General features: G+C 39.0%; 2 protein-coding genes across 4 annotated transcripts in view; one reads left to right on the plus strand and one right to left on the minus strand.

The window, feature by feature from the left end:
• Nucleotides 1-17748, minus strand: ACADSB (acyl-CoA dehydrogenase short/branched chain). The gene is made up of 11 exons (XM_075504391.1): nt 17689-17748; nt 12691-12850; nt 11661-11761; nt 10660-10866; nt 10030-10200; nt 7551-7676; nt 7058-7150; nt 4142-4231; nt 2492-2629; nt 1698-1797; nt 1-1012 (listed from the first exon to the last, which is right to left on the minus strand). The coding sequence occupies exons 1-11, from the start codon at nt 17725-17727 to the stop codon at nt 942-944; spliced, it is 1296 nt and encodes a 431-aa protein (XP_075360506.1). The 5' UTR covers nt 17728-17748; the 3' UTR covers nt 1-941.
• Nucleotides 17467-25614, plus strand: part of IKZF5 (IKAROS family zinc finger 5) — a 16011-nt gene continuing 7863 nt past the window's right edge. For 2 of the 3 annotated variants that reach the window (XR_012776112.1, XM_075504392.1), the window contains exons 1-5: nt 17852-17959; nt 19683-19748; nt 20626-20720; nt 21042-21205; nt 21496-21678. Coding sequence is in view for 1 of the 3 variants with exons in the window: in XM_075504392.1 (XP_075360507.1) it covers nt 21073-21205; nt 21496-21678 (316 nt within the window). In the remaining 2 variants the exon portion in view is untranslated. Of the gene's footprint in view, nt 17488-17851; nt 17960-19682; nt 19749-20625; nt 20721-21041; nt 21206-21495; nt 21679-25614 lie in introns of those variants that run through there. The other variant, XR_012776113.1, reaches the window with a different exon arrangement.

The following is a 25614-nucleotide window of genomic DNA, read 5'->3' on the forward strand; positions in this document are numbered from 1 at the left end:
GAGAACCACTAACTTCCATGAGCAAGTTTTCTAGGCTGCAAATTAACGGTCCCTCCCTAACTCCCAGGAAGGCTCTGAGGACTGAAGTTTGTAAAATACATTGAACATGGAAAGGCCACTGTGAGGTAGTATCCCAGCATTCCTATTACCTGGCTTATATCTCTGTCTTTTTGCAGAACTACTAGAGCTTTTTTAACCCCATTTCACAAAGATTTCAACTCAACCTTTTATGAAAGGAGAACTATAAATAGCCTCTTAGATTAAAACCCTTAACAGCTGAGAAGGCTGGAAAGGGAGGTAGATATTATCCACCTTTCAGTACTACAAATTGGGGCTGGAAGGGCTTAATTACCAAGATATACTTAAGAACACACTAAGGGCTGCTATAAAAATTACTCCAATTACAGCAGCTCCACAGACATCACTCCACCTGGGAGAGAGGAAACCATCACTTCTATCTCTTTCCACATACCTCTCCTGTACCCCATGCTAATAAAGGGCATCACGAACAAACAGCAGCTTCATGCCATGCAACAGTTCTGCTGCACACGTAGAGCCCTTTGGTGGCTTAACAGAACCTTTCACACCAGGCAAGCCAAAGATTTGGCTTCTTTTCTTTTCACTTTGAAATCTCAAAGTGGAGATACACTGTTTGTATAACCTAAAGCAACCAAATAATTTCAGCCAATGTGTTAGCTTAGAAGTGTCTCAGGCAGAAAGAAATACTTTTAACCCATGATTTGGATTTGAAAGTGGAATTCATGATTTTGCATGAATTACACACTCACTGTCCTGAAATGGGGAATTCATGGTTTTCCTTATGATTTTGTCTGTGATGATGTATTCTTATTTATGGTTTTTATAATTACAAATAAATATGTAATTCACAATGAATGTTTAGTGAAATAATTTCTGTTAACAGTCAAAAAGTCCTTATGGTTTCAGTACTCCCGTGCTAAGCTTTTTGCAATGGTGCTCAACTGGATATTTGAAGTTCCTTCATATATTGTACCTGAAATCAGAAGAAAATAAGTTAGAAGACTATAAACCCACAGTGAGTATATGAAGAGAGACCAAGATCTTGTTCTAACAGTCCAGTTAGAACATTTACAATTACGAAGTGAAGCTTTACTGAGCGAGTTCTAGGAACAGAATTATTGTTTACATAAATGTTCATATTTTATTATCTGCAACAATTAAAATACTTTTCTACTGGTACAACACAATGACAAGACATTTTCCTGAAAAGCAATTCATAAATAACCAACAAAATTTAAATATTTACAAATGCTATCAGCAATAAAAGTCAAAGGGTAATATTGTTAGAAATGTCAAACTGTTATGTCCAAGGATTATAACAGTGAACAAGGAAGTCTTGAAAATAAAACTCCACATAGATCCAGATCTTAAAGCCAAATAAAGTATTTTCAATTTTTTTGAACTGGAATTTTCTTAATAGAATGGGACACAATGTGTGTGTTTGTATTTTATTGGTATCTAATGAAACATTTCAACTAGCCTTACATACATGGATATTTATACCTAAAGTTTTACCTTCTCATATCTGAGCCTTTGAATCAGTGTTGATTAGAACAGTCTCAGGGAAAAAATATCTTAAAAACATAGCCAGTCATTAATCCTCAAACTTTAGTATTACTAACGCTACAAGAAATACTTGTTAAGAAACTATCACTCACCTATCTTGCAGTCACGATAGTACTTTTCTATTGGATAATTTTTTGTGAATCCAACGCCACCCATCCATTCAATACATTTACTAGTTGTCAGTGTTGCAACCTATGAAAATAGTTTTAGAGTTACAATTTCAGGATTCAACTTCATGCAGGTGGTAGTAAATTTTATGCTTTGTAGCTATTTAAAGCAAAAACAAAGCAGTAATTAAAGCAGTAACTAGACCAAGTGGGAAGAGGAAGGACTGATGTTTTTGTATCATCTTATTTATGCAAGTCATTTTAGAATAAAAATGACATTTTTCTAAACCAGAGGACATCAAGAATTCACTAACCATTACTGCAATAGTTAATATGCTGCACTATGAAAAAGACTAGCAGCGGTATGCAAGGCAGCAATTACAAAGAGGCAGAAGCAAAACAGTTTTGAATCATGTTAAGACTCGCAGTTGTGACCAGCAGAGTTGAATGGTCACAAATGAAGCCTCACCATGCCATATTCTCCAGCCACAAAAAGAGAATTCTGAGAGAATTAAATCTCTCTAGATGATTGAAAATACTAATTCACTTTCTCTTTTAATGTTGTCACTTGTTTTTCAAAATTTTATTTAGGGGCGTGAGCAGTTCATTCTTTGGTGGCCTACTTTACATTTCGTACATGGACTGAGGATGAGAAACAAGGTAAAAGTACATCCACAGATCTCACAGCAAAACATGAATTAAAAGGTATATACATTCAGTAACAGAAGCGTTTAAAGAGCAGTGAAATAAATCCACTGAATAAAGAAACTGCAGGTTACCTCAGCAGCGTAGTATTTGGCCATGCTCGCCTCCTTTATGAATGGCCTTCCCGTTTCTGCAAGACGGGCTGCGTTGTAGGTCAGCAACCTCGCTGCCTCCAACTGCGTGGCCACCTGAGCTATCTGATGTTGCATTCCCTGTAATAACCACACCACAAGTCAGACAGAACCAGTATCTGGTACTCAACTGGAATTTCTAGAAAGAACCATTTTTTTCACCACGGAACATGGTGAAACACTAAACACATGGTGAAACGCTACACTCTAAAATAAAAATACAAGATCTAGATGGACTAGTAAGTCTGCACATGTCTGCATGTATGCCATTGACGTTGGAAAACCTCTGGGCCACCAAAGTCCTTTTAGGAGCTGCACTCCCATTTTCTGCTTCCCTCTTCTTGGATTCAGGAGTACTGGGGAAATTCTTGCCTGACTGGCTGGACAGGAGGGTTCAACATGAACCTGTTTGCACCCATGAATATCAAGGAAAATTTCAGCCAAATCTTAACGCTCTCCTCAGCACCACAGAGACACGGGTAGATCAAAGCTGTGAGCTTAACTGAGAAAAACTTGAAAGAAGTACTTAAGTAAAGTAGAGAAATAGCAAGGTGACAACCACTTCTTCCCATGTCCCATAACCATGAGACAAGAGTTAGGAGCAGCATAAAAGTCTAGAGAATGTGACTGATGAATGGATTCAAAGGGAAGGAAAAAGGTGATGGAGCTCACCTCTAAATGGCAGGTATTACAGAAGAATAGGTTTATTTAAGGAGACCCAAACATTATGATGATTGAAAACGAATATTTAGTTGTCTAACTTGCTCCTAAAACACAATGAAATCTTTCCTCTTATTAGAAACCCTTATTAACACTGCTCCCTAAAATTTGCAAAAATATATATGCAGGTCAAAATAACAAAATGATTCGGCAATTATAAATTCCATTTCCCATTCAAAAGACGCAGTTCCAATAATTTCCTAGATATCTGTGGCTGGTTCCTAAAATTTGTATAAATTATGAGTAGTACTAATGTTCCTTCCCTTCATCTGAGATGTAGGTTTCTTTTAACAAGAAAATTACTATAGTAATTACAATTATATATCTTCCTTATTAAACTATACATCATTTTTGCAACAAAGAGTCTTTTTCGTTTTAAGATACAGATATTATCATGAAAACTAAATGTCTTCATGTAACACAGGAAATCTAATAATTCAATCAGTTTTCCTTATCTTTTTATAATTTCTAATGTCTCCAGAAAAAGGCCTTCCCCTACACCTCATGAAACGGTATAAAAACTGGAACACATTCAACATACTGTGATATTAAAATCAGAAGAGAAAGGAGTTCCACGTGTATTATTTTCAAAGGCAGTGAATATACTATCAAGGAACAGGAGTTATGTTAATAACGTTTTGAAGTTTTAAATTATTTATACGGTACTTGCAAAGGCACAGAGCACTGAATTTATATATTTTACATGGCAGATGAATGCTCATCTGAAATTCTTCTCAAATTTTGAGAAGTAGAGACATGACACAAGGTGGACCACAAACTATGCAAATAGGATTACTCATTTTACTGACTTCATCTACTGTGGTAACTACTACTCTCTTGGAGGAAACTTCCCATGTGTTCATTAACAATTACCTGGAAGTCAAATATGCTTTTCCCAAACTGGACTCTCTCCTTTGTATAGGGAATCGTATGGTCAAAACACCCCTGTGCCAGACCTAACATCTGTAAGAAATAAGACATATTGAGGTGAGTTAGGATAAAAAACACCCCAAACTTTGAGGAATAAGCCTATTCCATACTATTCCATTCCTGAAAGAAACTTTCTTACTAAAGGCAAAGTATTTGTGAAAACACTATCACTAATTTTTGAACAAAAGTTATGGGTCAAATGTGGTTGCACAAATATTACGTGTTTCTGGCAAAATTCTTAATTACACAGGAAAATTGCTGTAAATTAAAGATCTATAGATCTATATTACACTACTAAAGGAAAAATAATTTGCATGATTATTCAAAGCTATTTTCGTAATAAAAATAATTTCTCATTTTATAGAAGACACTAGACCGTCAGAATTAGTGATTTATTTCAGGAGTTAGAAAACTAGTATAGTGGAAGGAGAGATAACATTTGTTCCAGCATTTTCTAGGAAAAAAAACCCTCAACAGAACAATTTTAGAAGACCCATTGTCTTTTCACACACTCTCTTCACTCAGCAGCAAAGATGGCAAAACACAATTGTTATCCTGGAGGATAACATCCGGGAAAACTACACATGAACATTTATAAAGAAGTAACTTGTATCTACCCTAGTGTCTGATTTGTTAGCCTAAAGAAACATTATGAAATCTGGAAAGTAAACTAGTTTTATGGTTTTTTTAACTACCAAATTTTGAGAAGTGTATTCCATTCCAAACAAGATAGTAAAGAAAGGACCCTGCCTTTCATATATCTTGGAATATATAGCTATTAGTAAATAAGATCAGTTGGTTTCATTATATAACCATCATTCATCCAAACGCATTCTTTCTACCTAGTTTCTTTCCTAGGAAAAACAAAGATAGGAAATTAGATAAGGGGAAGCATCAAACAAAAAAAAAAAGGGAAATGAATGGCATGAAGAACTATCAAAAAGCGAGTTAACAGTATATAGTAAAATTGGAATCTCATAAAACTTTTCTAAGTCAAGACAGGATACTACAACGTGGCAGTCAGCTGTCACATCAAGCAGCTTATGTCAAACTACTTTTAATGATGTACAATAGTGTACGGGTATTTTTGGATAGACCCACATATTAAGCTGAAAGCCAAGGGCCCCAAGAAGATAAAAACATGACTCTGACTGGGTTCAGACATCTACTCCTTAATAATTTAAGATTCTAGGAAAAAAAACCCACAATACACAAGAAAATGAGTATGTGGGAAAAGAACATAGTAAAATAATAGTCTGCTGCTAATCAGATTTGTTGCCTTCTTATATAAACTCATACAGATAAACCAAGTATATCAACTTCAGCTCCTGTAACGATATATGCAGCTACCTTGCACTAAAACTATCTGAAACTGTTTTCACAGCCACAATTACATTTTATAAGGTGTTCATTATCTTTTAAAACTATTACTACTGCAAAACTAAATTCAATAGTACAGGGCTTTAGAACTGCTGTTCTTGTACATTCTTGTACATTTAGACTGGATATTAGGAAATTTTTCTTCACTGAAAGGGTTATCAAGCATTGGAACAGGCTGCCCGGGGAAGTGGTTGAGTCGCCATCCCTGGAGGTATTTAAAGGACGGTTGGATGAGGTGCTGAGGGACATGGTGTAGTGGTGGGCTTGGTAGTGTTAGGTTTACGGTTGGACTCGATGATCTTAAAGGTCTTTTCCAACCTATACAATTCTGTGATTCTGTGATTCTGTGAAGTACATTTCTCTTCATTTGAAGGTGCCAAGAAAGTAGTAACTAAAGTATAACAACTACCTGACCTTCACTTTTAATTAGGTTGTAAGTGTAACTTGGAGTAATTAAGAGTAAAATCCAGACCATGTATTTTACTGCAAGGGCCTCTATATTATTTATTTCTCTGGGAACAACGGGGCCCACAGCCCTAGTTTTTCCACGCCATATCAGACAAAGTTTAATCACAGATAATCTTCAGAAATGATGGAAAAGCCGACCTATTTAGCAGCATAGTATACTGCCACGTGAAAAGTCTAAATTTCATGAGGACTATTACTTCTGGTCTGTTTGCAAACTAGGGCAAAAGATAAGGGAGATTGGTAGTACGGACATATTACACCCTACACAGCACAACCAGATCCACAACAAAGTAGAAACAAAGAAAAGATTACTTTCAAAAGCAAATTAAAAATATAAAAACTTGTCATAAGTCATTTTATCATAAGGAGGAACCTGATTTCCACTGAAAGCAGCAGTGATCTGAGATCCAAATTGAGTTTACAACAAAATACAACATTTTGAAATACCTCCAAGGTCAGCAAATATTTTCCCCTAAAATGCTATAACGTGCAATTTTCAAACACAACAATGAACTAGGACACTTCTGCTATAAAAAATCATATTTATTTAAAAAATAAGTTAACTTTTAAAAACAAGCTGTTGGGAAAACATCAGCATAAGGTTACATTTGGCAATCCCATACGATCACAGCTGGAAGCATTGATATTATACATTTCATGTGTTATATTTTCCAAAGCTAGTTTTTTTTGTAAAATAAATTTGCATAATGGAAGATAAAAATGTTGATATATTTCAGTAGCAATAAGTTAACCACCAAAGACAAACTAATTGCCATGTAATGTTTTCTAAATCTATTGCTTATGTCACCGAAGGAGAATTTTACCATTGACAGTTGTTTCAGTATTTTACCATAACTTAGACACAGGAATAGTGACATCTAGTGGCAATTTAGTTTTTAATAAAGTATTTTCTAAATAGTTTATTCTTATTAGCTTTAAATATTTTGTAAATGTCAATCCAAATTCAAAGTTATATACTGGTTGTATTCAGTATTAAACAAAATTACCCACCTGTGCAGCGATACCTATTCTGCCAGTATTTAGCATTCCAATTGCATACTTATAGCCTTGTCCAACCTGTCCCAGGATATTGGTCTCAGGAACCTAAAGAATAAAACCACTCAATTATTCCTCTTCTATTCTGCTTCACAACTGTGAGAAGGGTTCACAGGTGAATCAGTGTACGTTTTATTTAATGTTCCTCATAAGTGAAGGCACAAAACATAAACCAGACATTTGATTCCTAGAATATCTGATTAGAACTTTTACTGATACATGCAACTATAAACTGACGATTGAGAAAAACTGCATCAAAATTTAAGAAACCCAACCCCCCCTCAAGACTTCTGTGAAAGAATAGGGAGGAAAAAGTTAAAATATGCCAAACAATCAGTATGTCTAAAGAAAAAAAATATTGGGAATTTAGTTAACTTTCTTTCCTTATACGTGGTCAAGCTCCAATTATACACATATTATGCTTCAGAAGCTAAACAACTTACAATACCTTAACATTTTCAAATGTTACTGGGCAGGTGGAAGACGCTCTGATTCCAAGCTTGTCCTCTTTCTTCCCTACGTGTAGTCCCTCTGTGTTGCGATCTACTATGAAGCATGTAATTCCCCTGTATCCCTAGGATGAATTAAAAATTAATCAAGAACTGTTTTTTATACTAATATCACCAAATGGCAGTCTAAATATCTCATTCCAGTACCGAAATTTTACACCTGCTTAATACTATATTACTAAATGAAACACTGGCACTGTCATCTGTTCCCTCTGTGTCTGCTAATTATGGTTTAACAAAGGCCAGAGACACCTTCCTATTAAAATATTCCATGTGGAAAACATAATCAGAACAACCTTAAAAGTTCTTTTGATAAGACAGCAGACTGGTATTATGTAAATGAAACAGAGAGGACTGTACTGCCTGTCTGTACTGGAAATCTCTGGGAAAGCAAGTCATTGCTGTGCAGTGAAGTTACTGCTTGCTGTTGGAACGTATGTCACAGTCAAACAATGGACTGCAAGAAGACACAGGGTATCTTTAGACTAAAGTGGTCAAACGAATAATGGCTCTAAACCCACGTCAGATGATTCTATAGGATGCAAGATTTTACTTAAGCCCAATTACTTCAGCTACTCTTCTCATGGAAGGCTGCATATATACTCTTCCTTTTAAAATTGTCCAAAGTAAGAGCACTGACTGATGAGACTGGCATCACTTGGAACTGTGCTTGAATATTCAAAGTGCAGTATAATTCTAAGTATTAGAACAGACCTAATCTAACACCCAGAATTGGTGGGTGTTAGATTAGGCAAGAAACACACATTCTCCTTGTGATTCCAGTTTGCAGAACATTGATATGACTGTCTCTTCACTTTAGAGAGGTAGTGGGAATATAATTAATAAAGTAGTCTGAAATCATTATGATGGTTGTTATCAAAAAGCTCAAAGATTTGATTTGGTATTCAGATAATGATTTAGACAGGGCACTAAATAATGCGTGTGAGAACACATAGATTGTATAGCCAATGTAAATTCTGGCATCTCCTACATACAGGCTTAAAATCTTCATATCTTTGAAGCCTTAAAGTAGATTCTTGAAGTATAAAACGGTGATTCCTGATAGCTGTCACTTTCTCTTTTTCCCTCTGTGTAATTCTTATTCCCAGTTCTCTCTCCTTTCCACCACTCATTCTTGCTTCCTCAGCATCAACCCCAGCCAGAACCACAGCAGTGTCTCTTACGCAACATACTACAAGGTCCATGAGACAGAAATGCGAGGTGTTCCTGGCCATGTTTCCATCTCTTCCTGTCCCTAGCATCCACAGCACCTCCTCTCACTAAGAGGGTGGCAGTGAGAGGCAGGAAAAGTCCTGTGGTTCTTCTGGAAGAGCTGCCTCTTCTTAAAGAGAAGGCTGCCGTTTCAATCTCGCCTCAATGATAGCCCACCTCACCAAAGGGGACCTGCTAGTGCAGAGTGTACATTTCAGTACACAGTTCTACACTGGTCTGTTCTCTCATTTATACTGATGTCAACTGTTATTTAATCTTTGAGCAGCATTGATTTTTAATCTCCTCGAATATGTAAAAGCAAATTTCTAACTTTAAGAAGACAATCTATTATATATTTTTAAAATGTTACACTAATACAGAAACAACTTCAGATTATAAGGCAATGCACAGCAGTTAACAAATATAGAAGCTGGCTTATCAAATATATTTTCATTGTATGTAGTACTCAAATCACCCACCAGCTTGTGAAGAAATGAATAAAAATTCAGAAAGCGACACGATGTTCAACTGTTTGATACAATGAAAGAAAAAACCCTCTTCTTATTTAGTCAAAACCTGAAATTTTAATTTTAAAAATAAATATCTTCAAGTTACATTTTTAAGCAAGTGATACTGGAAGAAGTTTAAAAAATAAAAGTTTTAAACAATTTAGTTTTGTATTTGACTATCACTCTACCGTATTGGTATAGTACATTTTAGAGCGTGCAGTTGACTTTTCTGAATCTACTACCTATATCCAATTTAGTGACAAAACTTGAAACATGCATATTCAGCTATGTATTTTTTTACGTGAACATACTTTGCTGTTGTATTCTTGTTAGTTTTCCAGGGCACGTAGCCTAAGCTCTATTTTGCCTTTTAACCACAGCAACTTGTCAGTTAAGTCAGAAGGGTTGGAACGACTTAGACTACGTGTTCTTCTGTTACTCAGAATAATACCAATGCATGCTGTGCTCTTCATCTAAGCAATTATGATTCTGACATTTTTATTTCCCCTGGTGGGAGGAATTTCTTAAATTGCTTGGCGAGTTCGCAAATTTTGTTGGGAAATATTTTTAAAGGTTTGCTCTCAGCTAGGAAAAGTTCAAAGAATATTAACCTTTAACATCAGATTATTAATATAAAATCCATAGTTTCATATATAATCAGCTGTCACTGAAATGCAACTATTCTTTAGCAACTTACTAAGGATGGATCTGTATTTGCCATCACAAAGAAAACTCCCGCATGTTCTGCTGAGCTAATCCACATCTTTGAGCCATTGATAATATAGTAGTCGCCTTTCTTTTCAGCCCGAGTCTTTAAAGAAAAAGCATCACTGCCAGATCCAGCCTCCGAAAGACAGAAACTGCCTATCTGTCAATTGAAGGGAAAAATTAATTTTATTTTTTACTGAACATATAGGCACAACATACAACAAATTCTGCAACAAAAATAGTTATAAACAAGCATGAGTCTCTTAAATTCAAACATTTTAAACTATTGCATCAAAGTAACTGTTTCAGATATGGAGATTAAGAACAGAAACACTATGTAACTACATGTCTCTCAAAGTCAACTGCTTTAAAGTTCTTTTCCACAGTAAATTAAATTTTAATGAAACTAATAAGTGCCTTTCCACTTTTACCTCTCAGCTACTGATGACGGGATGTATCTGTATCACCACAGATCTCAGCTCTAACCAGTGTTTCAAAGTTCACACATATTTCCCAATGCTGCAGTCACCCATTTAGTTACTGAAAAAAACCGCCCCACTATCATTACTCAACTATTAAAAATTATATTATAGCTTAGTAAAGTGAGACTTTGACTCACTGTATCTTTAGCAACTCTGGGCAAGTAAGTTCTCTTTTGTTCTTCTGTTCCATATGTGGTAAACAACTTATTTGTTAGTGTATTTTGGAGTTCACATAGAAGAGCTACAGCTGCATCAACTTTGGCCAATTCTTCTACCACCAGTATGACTGAAAAAAATGAAGCTCCAGTTCCTCCATATTCTTCCCCAAGCTCAATACTCATCAGCTGAAATGTAAAAGATGCAAATATATCAATCTGTTAGTTCTTGTCAACAACTTGTTAGTCCAAGCTGAGCCAAGAGATTAAAATAAAACCCACAGAATGTAAGTATTTCCAGATCCTTCCCCAAAGACCTGTGTTCCTTCAATACCCTTAACAAACTAACAGCTCTTCACAGAAGTTGATAGTCAATTCATGCAAGAAATAATTAACGTGCAGTATACACACCCACCCTAATTTGAGTACATTTTCCAGAACAACTGCAATATCAACAGAAGTCTAATATTTAGAGTTGTTGTTGTACAAAATGACATTCTAAACACAGACAAGATTTAGGTTTGATAGCAGGAAAGGTTAAAATTGAATCCAGGAATGATCAACAGGATATTTGCAACACAAGTCCTTGTGGTTGCCCAGTAAGGACATAGAGGACTCCTGATACCCTTTTCCAGCAACACTTATCAGAATCATGGCACTTCCAGCATTCCATGCAATTATGCTTACCCAATTAAAAAAAGGGGGGGGGAGATAAGGAACTTAAAAATAAGACAAAGAATGTGGTATGGGAGTGGGAGAGATGGAAAGAATATTATAGGAAAAGATGAAGAGTGATAATGCAGTAAAAAAAAAAAAAGAGATAGTTGCCCTGCTGATGATAAATCCAAAATTTGTAATGATTCATTAGTTCATTTGAATTATATCCCTCAATCTTTTAATCTAAAAATCCAAAAAGTGCACAGCTAGAGATTCATAAAATGATATCACTTTCTGAATAAAAGATTAAGTAAAAGTGTGCAGACCCCTTGTTCAAACAATCCCTGTATTACAGAGTCTTCCATTTTCGAATTCTCATCCATTTTTTGTACCAAAGGTGCAACTCGTTCCTGAGCAAATTTTGTCACTGTAATGAAGAGAAGTAAGAAAGTGTGTAAGTATTCTAACACCCTACTTGAAGATCAATATAACAGTAATATGGTACTTCTGACAGGTTATGCATGTATTCTCTGACTCTCCCAGACAAGTTAATAAAAGGATAAAAAGTTGCCTGAGTGAAACAAGGTAATGTGCCACAAAGCTCAATTATCATTTCTTTCTGAACTGAGCTACAACTCTCTAAACCAAAACAAATACTTCCTATAAATTCAGAAACTTTGAAAGCATCTCAGCAACACTTATGTAACATTAGTTGACCAAAAAAATTATAGAAAGTATTTCAAATACACCCCTTGTTTTGTTAGCTGTATCTTATTTCTTCATAAATTAAACCTGCAGTTTGGGAAGATGGTCTCAGGCTTTAACACGTGCTATTTTGAGTGCACAAAGTCCTATGAATAAGGCTGGTTTTGTTTAACTGGAGCCTTTTATAAGCTCTCTCCCAGATGTGCAGATCCTCACTCTTTCACCTTTGCTCTGAGGATCCCTTCTGAAACTGTCATCTTCGTGCAGGACTGGCTGCATTGCAGACACTCACATCACATCTGTCACTGTTCTGGGTATACCTGAAATCTCTGCAAACCAGCTAGAGCAGTTAACTGTAGCTGAACTAAACACTTCAGAAAGGGCACGAGTCAATGCCAGGCAACTTCACTTCTACTACAGCAACAGTTTTAAACAGTTAATATTTATTTATGCAGAGTAAACTGCACTGTGGTATGTGGAACTGTGCAATGGTAACACGGAAAAAGAACATTACGTTCTTCCTTGTGAACTAAAGCAGTTTTAACATTAACTAAACAACAACTATAATTAAATAATGAAAATAAATTTTTAAGCTAAAATTTCCCTTCAGATTAGACATTTCTGAATTTTAACCACACAGATAATAGGTACCCATATTTTTCAGCATCGTCTCCTCTTCAGTGAATGTCTGAAGTGGAGCACAGACAACTCCGTCGCTGGCTAGATTTGGCATGAGTTCCGATTTGGAGGATCTGAAGACACACGGAGAAGCCCTCCAAGGAGCCAAGTACGCTGGCAAATTTCTTTTCAGCTGTTGACAATAAATACAGAACATGCAAACAGTTAATAGAATTTGTATTTGTATACAGACAGCAATACACAATTTTACCCAGTGTTTTTATTCAGTAAATGAATAGGAAATATAACTTACATTCAATGTCTAGTTTGAAAGTTTTTGAAAACATATAAACGCCCTAGTGTCCTAAAAGAAAATAACCTTTAATTACTCTTCTTTTAACCCCAAACAATCTTCCTTCTGGAAGTTTGCTAACACAATGTTATTCTACAAAGTATTCACAAACATTAATTTTAGTCAGTTTTAGTGTTTACAGCAAATAAACTGTGCTGATAGTATTTATTTTTATAGATGATTTCACAAGTCTGCTGCAATATTCACAGTAGTAAGTGTATATTTTGATAGAATTAATATCTTCATTAACAAATATGATAGGAGTAAATGTGAAATAGACATACAAATGTTTTTTACAGAAGACCTGTCAACTTTAATGATAGACTCGGCTTTCTCCCTGGTTTTCTAGGGGCCACCAACTCTTGTTTCTAAAGCAATCTGATAGCACTTCATCTGGATTATTGGTATTCTGCTGAGAAAGGGCATAACTTTTAACATTGCTGTGGATTTTTGTATTCAAACTCAGTTCTTACCCACTGCTTAATGGTATTCAGAATGAGCACACATTTCAGAGACAAAGCCCTGGCATTTGAATGCATCTGTATAGTTAATTTCTATATAGTTTAAATCCTATAGGTAGTATGTTGATAGTACTACGTAACTAATAATTAATGTGTCTTATTTGGTTGATTTATTTAAAAAGTACAGGAAGGAACTAAAGTTAAATAATTTATGCTTAACCTCTCCCCATTTGTCCACGATATACAACAATCTCAAATGATATCAAGAAGCATTGGTTATCCAACCAAGAGAGCAGAGGTATTACAGAGCGTTTTACTATAGGGGGACTGGCATTAAGCATAGATAGCAAAAGTCACAAAAATGAACAGAACAGACAGTGGCTTTTGGGAACAAGCTACGCATAGTGATTGTCAGGTGGATGGACATAGATACTGTGACAGGTAATTAGTTTTGTACCTTGGAGAACTATAAACTACTTACTCAAGTAGATAACAGCAGGCTTTAGAAAGGAACACGTTTGGTTTGAAAGCTAATATACTTTCTAACCACAGAATAATTTCTTAGGATTTTTTAAAAAGTTAGCATAATGAGTATGATCTGGCTTAAAAAGTAACAGGCTAACAAGTAGCTAAATGGATGCTAACAAGTAGCTAAATGGATGCAAAATGTATTCCTGAAAAGCCGTATTCAAAAGAAGCACAGTTTGACTGACTGATCTCAAAAGAGACAAGACAGAAAAATGGCTTTGCTCTCATAGATCCCAAAACCCAACTTATTCTGTGGCTAACGTCTACAGATCAGATCTTTGCTACAGAGATCCGTCACTATTGCTGTGTCAGTCTAAAGTGTGGAGACATTAATGTCTTACAGCTGCTGACAGAAACCCCCAGTAGAGACACAGCTCTACTGTGCCATAAAAATTTTATGCCACAAAAATAATGCATATATGAGCATATGCCTGCCAACATACATTTTTGCCAGGACACGCTCTTAACCCCACAGGGAGCAGACCGACTGACTGTGCCATAACCAGACTGCTATTTAGCTCACAGAACGCAGGGCAATTTTGCAATGCACGCTGCAATAGCAGCATTCCCCCAAAAATGGCAGAAACTTTGGGGTCAGGAAGTAAAAATTCCTTTGATCTTTCTAATAATTCACTCTCTTTCGTGTTGGCTTTCAACACCTGTCATGTCCCTGGCTGAAGAACTGATGTAAAACAGATCTACGGACTCCTTTTGTCTTAGAGACAAGACGCGTAAGTCTATTATGGTAAGGAAGCTTCGACTTCAGCACAACCAGTCATGTCTGACAAAAATAATAGTAAGAAGCAGTAATATAGAAAACAAATATTGCTGTGAATATTCAATGTTCATTCACATTCAACACCCCCTGGTCACATAAAACACATACTGACTACTGGGGCTGATTCATGAATACAAAGTTTGGATGATCAGCAATTGCTGCAACACTTCCAAATGAAGACTAAGTTACTGGAGTCACTGTAGGTCTTCCCAGAAAAACAAAGAAAGAGTTGCTTTAATAGAGATAAAACCCAAGGGAACCATGTTCCGGAAGCTGTCAGTCAGGAATGGATTATTCGTGGAACATCCAGCTATGGTAGGGTCACTCAACACCCAGATGTGTAAGACCATTAAACATCCACCTGCGTAAGTCCATATTCTTAGCAAGGTCTGAGAAGGAAAAAACCTAAGTATATACACACACACACATATATATATATTTAACACAGTATGCTTCCAGAGCAGTTATAGAATCACAAATCACACACACGTCCTGCTTCTTCCACTACTTTATTTCCAAGTACAAAGAAAAGAGCATTTTTCTTTCGTGGTGGCATAACCACAGATGAATCACTGAGAATATTTCACGAGTACTGACCCAGAGCTGTCAGGAAAAATGCACGGTGCCTTTCTAAGAATACAAAACTTTTTGAAAAGCTGCAAGTAGGTATGCTCGGTAGGCAATAAGCCAGTACTGTTGAAACAACAACTCTGGGATTACCTCTGCTTTCATTTGATGGCACCTGACACTTGGATGTAGAATTATCGACCACACAGGAGAACACATCACTAAATGCATGCAGAGGACTCTGCCCCGACCCAAGTGGGAAGTACAGATTTTGTAGACCACAAAAAATACGCAGATTTTTCTCATATGTTTCCCTGAAAATGGGAAGCTGGAGAAACTTGATTAAAAGCAGCTCAGCAAGGTCAAGGACAAGTGCGCAGGGCTGTACTGGCTGAGTTGACCTGCCAACAGCCTGGCTAGCAAGTAGAAGCTTTCAAACACAGCAAACAGCTCGGTGGTTGTTACAGGTTACAGCCATTACAGCAGTTTGCAACAATGCCAAAGGTTTTGAGAAAGTCAGCGCTCACAGTCACTGTCCCTTAGCTCCCTTCCCATCCCTCCCCCTTGGTGGAAACCACCCCAGGCTTTCACACGGAGGCTCTTCCACTGCAACCAACCCACTTGAGAGTGGCAGAGAAAGGTGCCCTTCCACGGCAGGAGAAACAAAGGCAGCCCTTAGCGTACGTATGCAGACAGGGTTTGATAAACGCCTGTTTGATACCCAGTTGAGATGGTGCTAGAGGACAAAAGGAATATTCTTAACAAGGTTACCTTGAAAAGTCTTAAAACCAGAAGGATGGCCCCAAGGGATGGGACCTACATTGGCAACACCCCCACACAGAGCAGCAACCCACAGGTATGCCAGAGTAATAGCACAGTGTAGAAATTATTTTTTTATTTCAACATTTAGATTAAAAAAAAATAATCAAGTCACTACATTATTGCTTACATTTTTATTCTTATAAGTCATGCAGTCATATAGTATTACTAACTTTCAGATAGTTATTTAAAGTGCATGTACGTTACTCAAATGCTTTGATACTGCTTCCCTGCCTTTTTTCCCCCTCTTTTTCTGTAGGTAATGATTTATGCTACTACAAGATTCAGACTACTTGCCCTGCTAAACACATGTATTTGAAAACTGGTTTCTGGGTTGCTGATAACATTGATTTTTCTATTTATCTCAACTCTTACCTCCACCTCAGCTCTTTAAAGATTGGTTCTTTAGGCTTCCTTCTGTTTGTTTTACAATCTAAAATGAGATTTTAATGCTGGCAGACCTGGCTGCAGCATTAAGATATAAATAAAAAAAGGCCAAAGCAATATATTTTCCTGAGCTCACTTTGCTTTCCTTGATGACTTCCACTCCTGAATCTGTCCTAGCTGGCTTCCAAACAGTTCCTATTTCTCAGCAGAGAAGCTCCATCACAGGAAGCTTGCTTGCCCTCATTTATGGCGTTGGTTTTCTTTACTTCAGTTGTCATAACACACCTGCAAGCTGTCATGAGAAGGTCCCAGGCCAGCATGTCTTCTCACTCTGCACAGTAAAAGCGTATGTGTGGCACAAACCCAGGTTTTCCGCTTGTTTCCTTTGTGTTTTGTTTACCCCTACAATGCCACAAGCCTTTTGTCTGTTTAGGTAAGTAAAGGAGACATCAAAGCACCTTTGCTGCTAGAACCGTGCTGTCTTCCCGCAGGCACATCAGCCGTGGGCTGCTCCAACTACAAACCGTTTCACAAAGATTTGTAAGAACTTTGCGTAGCAAGAAGTTACCCAACACCACCCCTCCGTACAAGGAAACGCCAGGCAGAAGGAGAAGAGGGCTTTCCAACCCCACCCTCACCCCCTGCAGAGCTGCACTCGAACCGGCCGAGCAGACCCCGCGCCCCGCCAGCTCCGAGCCCCAGCCAGCGGCTCCCCGGGGGCCGCTGCGGCGGCGGGCGGCCGCGCCACCGGAGCCGCCTTCGTCCCCGGCAGGCCGCAGCCCGTGGCGAACGCCAGCGGAACGCGGCACCCCCTTCCCACAGGCGGGACCGGAGAGCCGCGTAACGGACAGGCGGGGGCCTCCTCGGCAGCGCCGCGCACACACGGCCCCCACCGCGGCGCTCGGTGGCTCCTCGGCCGCCTTGACCGGCGGTGTGAGGTGAGAGGAGCTGACAGGCGAGGCGGGAACCCCCCGCGCCCGGAACCCCCGGCCCGCCGCTCCCTCAGGCGCCCGGCGGCCCCGGCGTCGCCCTGGCAACGGGCAGGGCCGCACCCGCAGGCTCGGAAGCACCGGGGGACGCCGGCGCCCCGGTAGGAGAGGGGGCCCACCCCTCTCCCGCGCTCAGGCGCCCCGCTTCACCTTCGCGCAGCTCCTCAGCCAACCGCCCGCCGCCGCCATGCTGGCGCCCGCCGCGGTCCGGTCCGGTCCGGCCCCCGTCCCGCCCCCGCGACGCGAGGGCCACCGCCCCCCTTCCCCCGCCCGCCGGTGCGCGCGCAGCGCGGCGACCGGCGGGCCACGCCCTCGGCACGGTCTCGCGAGGCTGCGGTGGGCCGGGCCGGGCCGCGGGAGGCACAACAAACATGGCGGCGCCGGCGGTGGCGGGCGGCGGCCGCGGCGCGGGGTGGCGGCGGTGAGTGGCGGCCTCTCCTCGCGCGCCCCCCGCCGTGAGGGGCCCCGGCGGGAGCGCGGCCCGCACCCCTCCGGGGCGGCGGCCGCCGTGACACGCCTGCCCGGCGGCCGCGGGGTCCCCGCTGGGGCCTCCCGTTGACGTGAGGGGGGCCGGGCGGCGGGGGCGCCTCGCCGGGGGACGCTGCTGTCGGCTCCCCGCGCGGGGCGGGTGAGCAGCGGCGAGGGAAATGCAGCGGGGCGGGGGGAGCCGCGCTGCCCCGCCGGGAGCGGGGCGCCGGGTCGGCCGGTGCAGCCCCTCGGCTTCTCCCTTGTTTTGAAGCCGGGGGGACACACAGGTTTACGCGGAGGTCTGCCGTGGCCGTGTCGCTTCCTGCGCACGCGTGAAGGTGGCGTGGGTCGGAGAAAGGTGGAGGAAACGCGGGGGTGTTCGTACACCGTCTGGCGTGGAAAGGGGGTGGCGGAGCAACCGGCAGTTTTCCGTGGCTGATGACAGGTCGTGGGGCTCTGCCCGGCAGACACCCACGCTGTGATTCCTCTTCCCCTTCCCACGCGCAAAACTCCTCGAGAAGAGCAGGAAGGGCTTGGATAGAGTTTGGGATCCTTCCTCCTTCGTTATGTTAATTTTAAGTCCTTTGCACTGGAAAAGATGAGACTGGGGCAGAGAGATCCTTCCCTTCCCCCCTCCCCCCCTTTTTTTTTTCCCTTAATTCCTTAAAAGAAAGCGGGATGCATACATGTGCTCTTAGTTATATATTATTTTATTCTCTTATAATTACTGCAGTGTGAGTTCTTACTCTGTGTGTTAAACTACTGGGTTTACTGCATCTGAATTACTTTCTTTAGCAGAATTCTTTAGGCAAAATATTTATAACGCCTTTCGTCCTAGCAAGTCCAATGGCACTTCTTAGACAATAAACTTAGTACCCATCAGGACCGTAACTAGTGTTAAATTCAGCAGTTATGCCTGTGTAGAAAATGAATAACCAGGATTCTACCCGCCGGTGTATAAAGCTGGAGAAGATGTAGTTGCCTGTGCAGAAAATGTTCTGTTTAAGTAGAACTTGAGGAACATCTGGTGTGATCAGTTCGTTCGAGTGCGTGAAACACGAGCTGGTCTGCTCAGGTTTCTCATAATTAAAACTGCATTTACTAGTTTGTGGTAGTGACACAGCAAGCATCTGATCTGTATCATTCTTCCCTGAAAAGGAGAACTGCTGGTTGTATATCTATAAAAAAATACCATGTAAAATCACAAACGGTTCTTTTGTGCATACAAATGTAGAGGTTTGAGGTGGTGCTTCAATTGTGGCAACTTATCTACGTTGGCATAAAAAAAAGAAGGATGAATGTTTTCAAGTTAAATTGATGAGGTAGAGAAAGGAAGTTTTATGCAGTTGATCACCAAAATAATGTCTTTTCCCCAATCAGATTTTTAAAATCTTGTGTAATTTTCTTTAAAAATTAAAAGTCATTATAAAAGTAATCAATCAGATAAGTTTTTGTGCCTTACACAAAGGGATACACAGATCCTTCTGTGAAAATATGGACCTTTAACGTTGTTTCATGTTGAACCATTCAACATTTAGAATGTTTTCATTTTAAATTGTTATTTCTTCTCATTATAATTGGGTGAAAGTTGGCCTGGTCGGGACTCTACATTACATTGTCCTGGTATTCTCTTCCAGATCTTTAATTCATCTTCTGATATCTTTGTTTTATTGCAGGAGACACCAACAAATGGAACACAAATTAACTTAAGCCTGCACGAGGCTGGTGACATCTGAAAGAGGGTAGGGAAAATTGATACGTAAGGATGTGTTCAAAACTAACTTAATGTTGATTATAATGATAATAGGTGAGCACACTTAGGTGTGATGTGAAAGAACATACTCATCTGGCTGCCAAAAATGAACTAACGCATGTAAATAACTTTGAAAATACAGGGGAATGTGTTTAAATGTGGTCTTGAACTCAGGACTTGAGTTTCTGTAGATCACCTGATGTTTTGTTTAGTAGCTATTGGAAAACAAAAACATATTCTTATTGAAAGTGTAGCATTATAAATTACTTCTGATTATAATCTGCAGGAATAATCATGTGACTGACTCATTGCCCTCTTTGCAACTGAATCCTAAGTTCTGTCTTCCTAAATTCATTACAAATTGAGACTCAAGAGGTTTGTCATTTACAGTCCCAGAAAAGAGCATGACAAGTGACTTCTAGTGAATATTTTTATTATTTCAATACAAAATAATGAAATGGATTAAGACTTTTATGCAGGATAGGAAACTAAAATTTTGGGAAATACTGGTCTCTGTAGGGCTTCTTTCCATCTTGCTAATCAGCGACATTCAGTTGATTTCCCAACATTACAGTTGTCATAACTGACTTACCCAACTCTGGGATTTTTTGGAGCCATGTGTTCACCAGAGAAACTACTCAAATGATCAGTGAGATAGAAATGGCTTTCAGTGAGATACACGAAGGAGTGGATGCAGTCTTTGGAAAGTTTTTGCTAGAAGTGTAATTGTTTTAATAAAAATCATAGCAGTACAGTGTTAGAACCTGTCTTTCAAAACATATAGATTATTTCAAATTTCTTTCTTACAACTCTTGGGGGTTGAGAAGAATAATGGACCTACATTTCCCTTTTTTTTTTCCTTCCAGGGAAAGTGGAGAAGCTGTGTTCTGTGCTTTCTATCTGACCTGTTGGGAGTACATTTTGGAACATGTTTGCTACTTAGCAGGGAACTGAAATTCAGGTACGATCCATTTAAAAAATCAAAAGACAAGTTGATTTTGATTATGTCACTTTATCCAATTTGATATTGTCCTTATGTTACTGTTGCTGAAAACGGTTTCCCCAGTAATGTGTATTTGGTGATCTTTAATGAGTTAAAAATTCTAAAAATAATATTCTTATGGTTGTCAATTTGTGCATTGAGTCATGCTGTGTGGTAAAAGTAATTCTTTGCTTAAAAAAAACCCAAAAAACAAACCCAAAACAAAAAACCCCAAACTTGGTTTTATGAATGCATTCAAATTTAATGACACTTGTGTTTTGAAAATATTTTTCTTTCTAGGCACAAGAGGCTGTAAACATAAAGAGTGAATATGGGTGAAAAGAAGCCAGAACCTTTGGACTTTGTAAAAGATTTTCAGGAATATCTTACACAGCAGACTCACCATGTAAATATGATTTCTGGATCAGTTAGTGGAGACAAGGAAGCAGAGACTCTTCAGGGAGGTAAGCTAATTTCAGTGCTATCAGATTTTATTTTTTTGAGAATGACTGCACTGTTTACATTCCAGATAATTATGCAGACTCCTACAGTTGTATGGAAGCATTTCTGATAGTAATTTTCACATCACAAAAGATGTGTACGTACTTCTGTTTTAATTAGGTTTTGTTCTTATAGTTCTGTATATTTAAAGACCAAGGACATACAGAAGTGAAAGATATCTGGCATATTCTCACAGCATGATAGATAGTATCCCACTGATTCTTGTTTGAAATCTCTGTTGCATTATTCACAGCTGGGACAGAAGGTGATCAGAATGGTCTGGATCATCCTTCTGTTGAAGTTTCACTGGATGAAAACTCAGGAATGCTAGTGGATGGGTTTGAAAGGACATTTGATGGAAAGTTGAAGTGTCGATACTGCAACTATGCCAGCAAAGGAACAGCACGGCTCATAGAGCATATCAGAATTCATACAGGTATGAAATATTCTGCTGTACTTGGCATTGCGGTATTAACTCAATGTTATGATTTGCGTGTGAGGAGTTAGCATCTTCAATCAGTGTGATAGTTCTTAGAGTTACTCAACAATTAGAACTGTTTTTTGGGTTTTTTTAATAGACTTTTTTAAAGGTGTGCCATGTACCTATTTAAATTATGCAAATTCCTACTTACATTTATTATTGCAGACTACTGAATTTGAAGTAATTATATATGGGAGTAAAGTTTAGCATGAAAGCATCAGTGGAAATTGAAGAGCCCTAAATGTAACCTTTTGTTTTTCCTTGCTAATCAGAAAAGTGAAAAATGTGCATGCTGCCACATGGAGATGTATAGGAGCTTTTCTTCCTCTGCTGTTTAGCTATTCCTGTTTTGTACGACATTTTAGATGTGGAAGTACAAAACATAGCAATAAGAATAAAGTTTTCTTACTGGTAGAATATTCAAATGTGAGGGCGTATCATCAAATAAGTGATTAATAACAGTAATGAAAAGAAAAAATACTTACCGTGGCTTGCTTAAGAGTATTTGCCACTTGGGTTTATAAAACTGAAAAGCAAAACTCGTGGTAAAGGTTATAATATCTTAAAATGGTCTTGAAGTCAGCTCTGACTTCTTGGCAAATGAGAGAAAACAAACGAAAGGTCCTTGTGAAGTCTGACTTCGGTGCCTGCCGAGTATGTTACACCAATACACAGTACACCAAGACTTTATGGCTGTTAACTAGAGTAATAAGAAAAAAAATTGTATTCTGCAAAAAAATTGTATTCTGCAAAAAAATCTTTACAGGTTACCAGTTTGGTGTGGACTGTCCCAAAACTTTTAAGTGTATCATTTCAGTGGTCTTGGGTATGTGGCATTCTGGGACTCACTTTGAAGGAAACACATTGTTGTAACTTGGATGTAATTGTAGCTCTCTTTAGGTATGGTTATTGTTAATCAGATTCTCAGTTTGCTGTGAACCATTGCTTCTACACAGTAACTCCCAGGATGTATTTTGGGGAAGTCGGTGCCTCTTGGACAGGCCCTGCAGTGTTGGCTTGTTTTGACAAGGCATAATGGGACAGAAAATGGCAACCAACTAGAAATCAGAGAGTTCTGAGGTTCAGACTCTGAAGTAAATTCTTCTCTTGTGCTACCGTGAGCTACCTCTGCGTGTAGCTGTTGCTGTTTTCAGATTCCCAGTGGAAATTTTGTGTAGTTCCAATAGTGGATAAAATACTGGGGTTTGTGTGCCTGCATTTGACACAGCATTAATGCCATGGCTTGCCGCAGGTCTGCAAAGCAGCAATATGTTTTGGAGCATTTTTTTTGTCTAGTTTTTCATAAAGCGGTTACAGCTTCACCTACCATTTTCCTCGTATGGTATGTGGACAATGAGAGATGTTTTTCTTTTAACAGCTTTACTCTCTGCAGTTCTGTTCCTGAGCTTGTGAAATGAGGGTCATGTAGTGGGAGAAACTGTACTGCAGACTTACGCAGTTCACTGTAGCACTTTGGGATGACTTTTAAATAGTACTTAAAGATGTATAAGTAACATCAACTTAAAATTGCCTGTCTTTTCAGTAGCATATAGCTATTGCCATCTAAAAAGTTGCATCCCCAAGCCCACAGTTACTACTGGCCAGTTGTCAATATGAGCAGATGGACTGCTAGAGCTGTGACAGGAAACATAAGTTGCTACTAGAAGATGTTGGTATTGTGTGTTTGCTGATTCTTGAGATGTTTTTGATGGCTTTGGTGTGCATGGGGTTCCTCAAACAGAATGACTGAAATAATGTGTTGTTAGTTAATATCAAATGTCATAAATTTTAGACATACTGGAGAGAAAAAAAATCATATCTTCCTTCTTTAAGTATCAAAATGTGGGTATTGGTATAGTGTCGGCATTCCTCCTCTTACTCTATGAAGTTGCCTACCTTTTGTATACTCTCAGATCTTAGGTTAACAGTTCTTTTGTGTTTCCAGAATGCTTTCTTATCCTGCTGCTACTTCAGGGAGTAGAGGTCACTAAGTGGCTAGAGGTAGCAGAACAATACCTGCTGCAGATTATGAGCATTTCGGCATGGTTGTAGCATAATATATACAAAAGCAAGAAAGATTCCAACCAAAAATTGGGATGCTGAGAAATGTCCTCAAAAATCTGACCCAGTGGTCATTATTCAGAAGCAAACATTCCGTGAGCTACACAAATTTGGTTTTTAGGGCAAAGCATAATACTTTGGGTTTATGCCTTGACTAACATTTGGAGTTGTTTCTTATGGTTGTATATGATACTGTTAGCATTATGCCAGAAGAACAGAGCTTTACATGTGGGATGACTATTGTCTTAGTGCTGCTGCAGGTATTCCCGTTATCAGAGGGTACATGTGTGACTCATTTGATCAAAGAAACTTTCACAAAGGTGCTGGGAAAAGCTATCCAAATCGAAGGCACGCATCACTCTACTGCAAAATCATGCAGTCTGAATTATTTCCGTTTCGGAAAGCTAGCTAGCCATGAGAGGGGGATACAGGGGGTGTCAGCCTACTGTCTATCAAAGAGCTTCAGCAATTTGGATGCACCTTCACACAGTGAACGCTTTATAGCCAGGTTACTGGTTCAAACGTGTCTGATGCCTAAAGAAATACCAGTGACTGTACGATGGTAATAGTTCATTTCCCTATACCAATCTGTTCAGTTTTATAATATAGACAAGAATCTCAGGCTGCCAGAGGCCTTTTTCTTTATAGTTTCCCCTTTGCCTTTTTGCAATACATTTCATATCCTTAATTTTAATACAGCACTACATGGTGTCCTGATGGCAACACCATTTTGTCATTACCTTAATGGCTCTTCAGGAAGCCCCGCTTTGTATCTTTGTACAGAGACAGGGGACTCTAGAACCAGGAAGGGTTTTTTTGTTTTGGCTTGGTTTTCTTGGTGGTTTGGTTTTTGGTGGTTTTTTTTTTTTTTTTTTTTTTCACTTAAGGGCAAGGAGTTCGAAGACCTGAGTGTAGTTTTGCTCAGAAGCATGGTGGGGAAGTGTGGCAAAGGGCCAAGAGGTGGATTGCATGGACTATGAGGCTCAGACTGACTGAATCAGCATAAAAATAGGGAAGTGATAGCTGACTAGCCTCAGAGCAATGTAAGTAAACAGATAATGCATCCTGGATAACATGCAAGTGCAGCAGGGTATCTGCCAAAGTAATTATAACGCAGGCATGATCATGCAACCATTATTAAGTGCAACTTACTGCAGAATTAACTTCATGCTGAGTCTGACAGCTGTATAATTAGTAGTTCACCAGCTGTGTTGTATTAAGGGAATGCAATGTGGGATGCAAATCTTTATCTCTGTGTAACCAGTTTAGAATGAGATAAGACCATTCAGATCATCAAGTTCTTTGTGAACACAGGGAATTTGTCAGTCTTTTTACATCGTCGTTTGTACCAAATCTCCAGATCTTTACACGTATATATATCTTTACACGTATATATATCTTTACACGTATATATATCTTTACACGTATATATATCTTTACACGTATATATATCTTTACACGTATATATATCTTTACACGTATATATATCTTTACACGTATATGTGCTTATGGAGAAATAATGGTTTCAGTTGGTACAAATAAGGTACTTAAGGTAGTACAAAAATTGCTTTCTTTCCTCTTGAAGAGCCAGTGATGTACGAAGAAAAAAAAAAATCTATTCAGTATCCCAGGTTGTGATTCCAAACTGTGGGATGCTCGACATGGGAAGGGCTTTCTGTGTCAGTCACATCCCCTCTTACGGGGCCTGTACAGTGCTTGCAGTGTAATAGTGACCCTTGCCGCATTCAGATCTCTGGCTTTTACAGTCTTTCTGGACGGATTTTGAAAGGCACAAAACAGATGTATTGCCCTGTATTTAAAATAGTAGAA

The sequence above is a fragment of the Mycteria americana genome, chromosome 6 (genome assembly GCF_035582795.1).
Source record: "Mycteria americana isolate JAX WOST 10 ecotype Jacksonville Zoo and Gardens chromosome 6, USCA_MyAme_1.0, whole genome shotgun sequence".
In the NCBI taxonomy this organism is placed as follows: Eukaryota; Metazoa; Chordata; class Aves; order Ciconiiformes; family Ciconiidae; genus Mycteria; species Mycteria americana.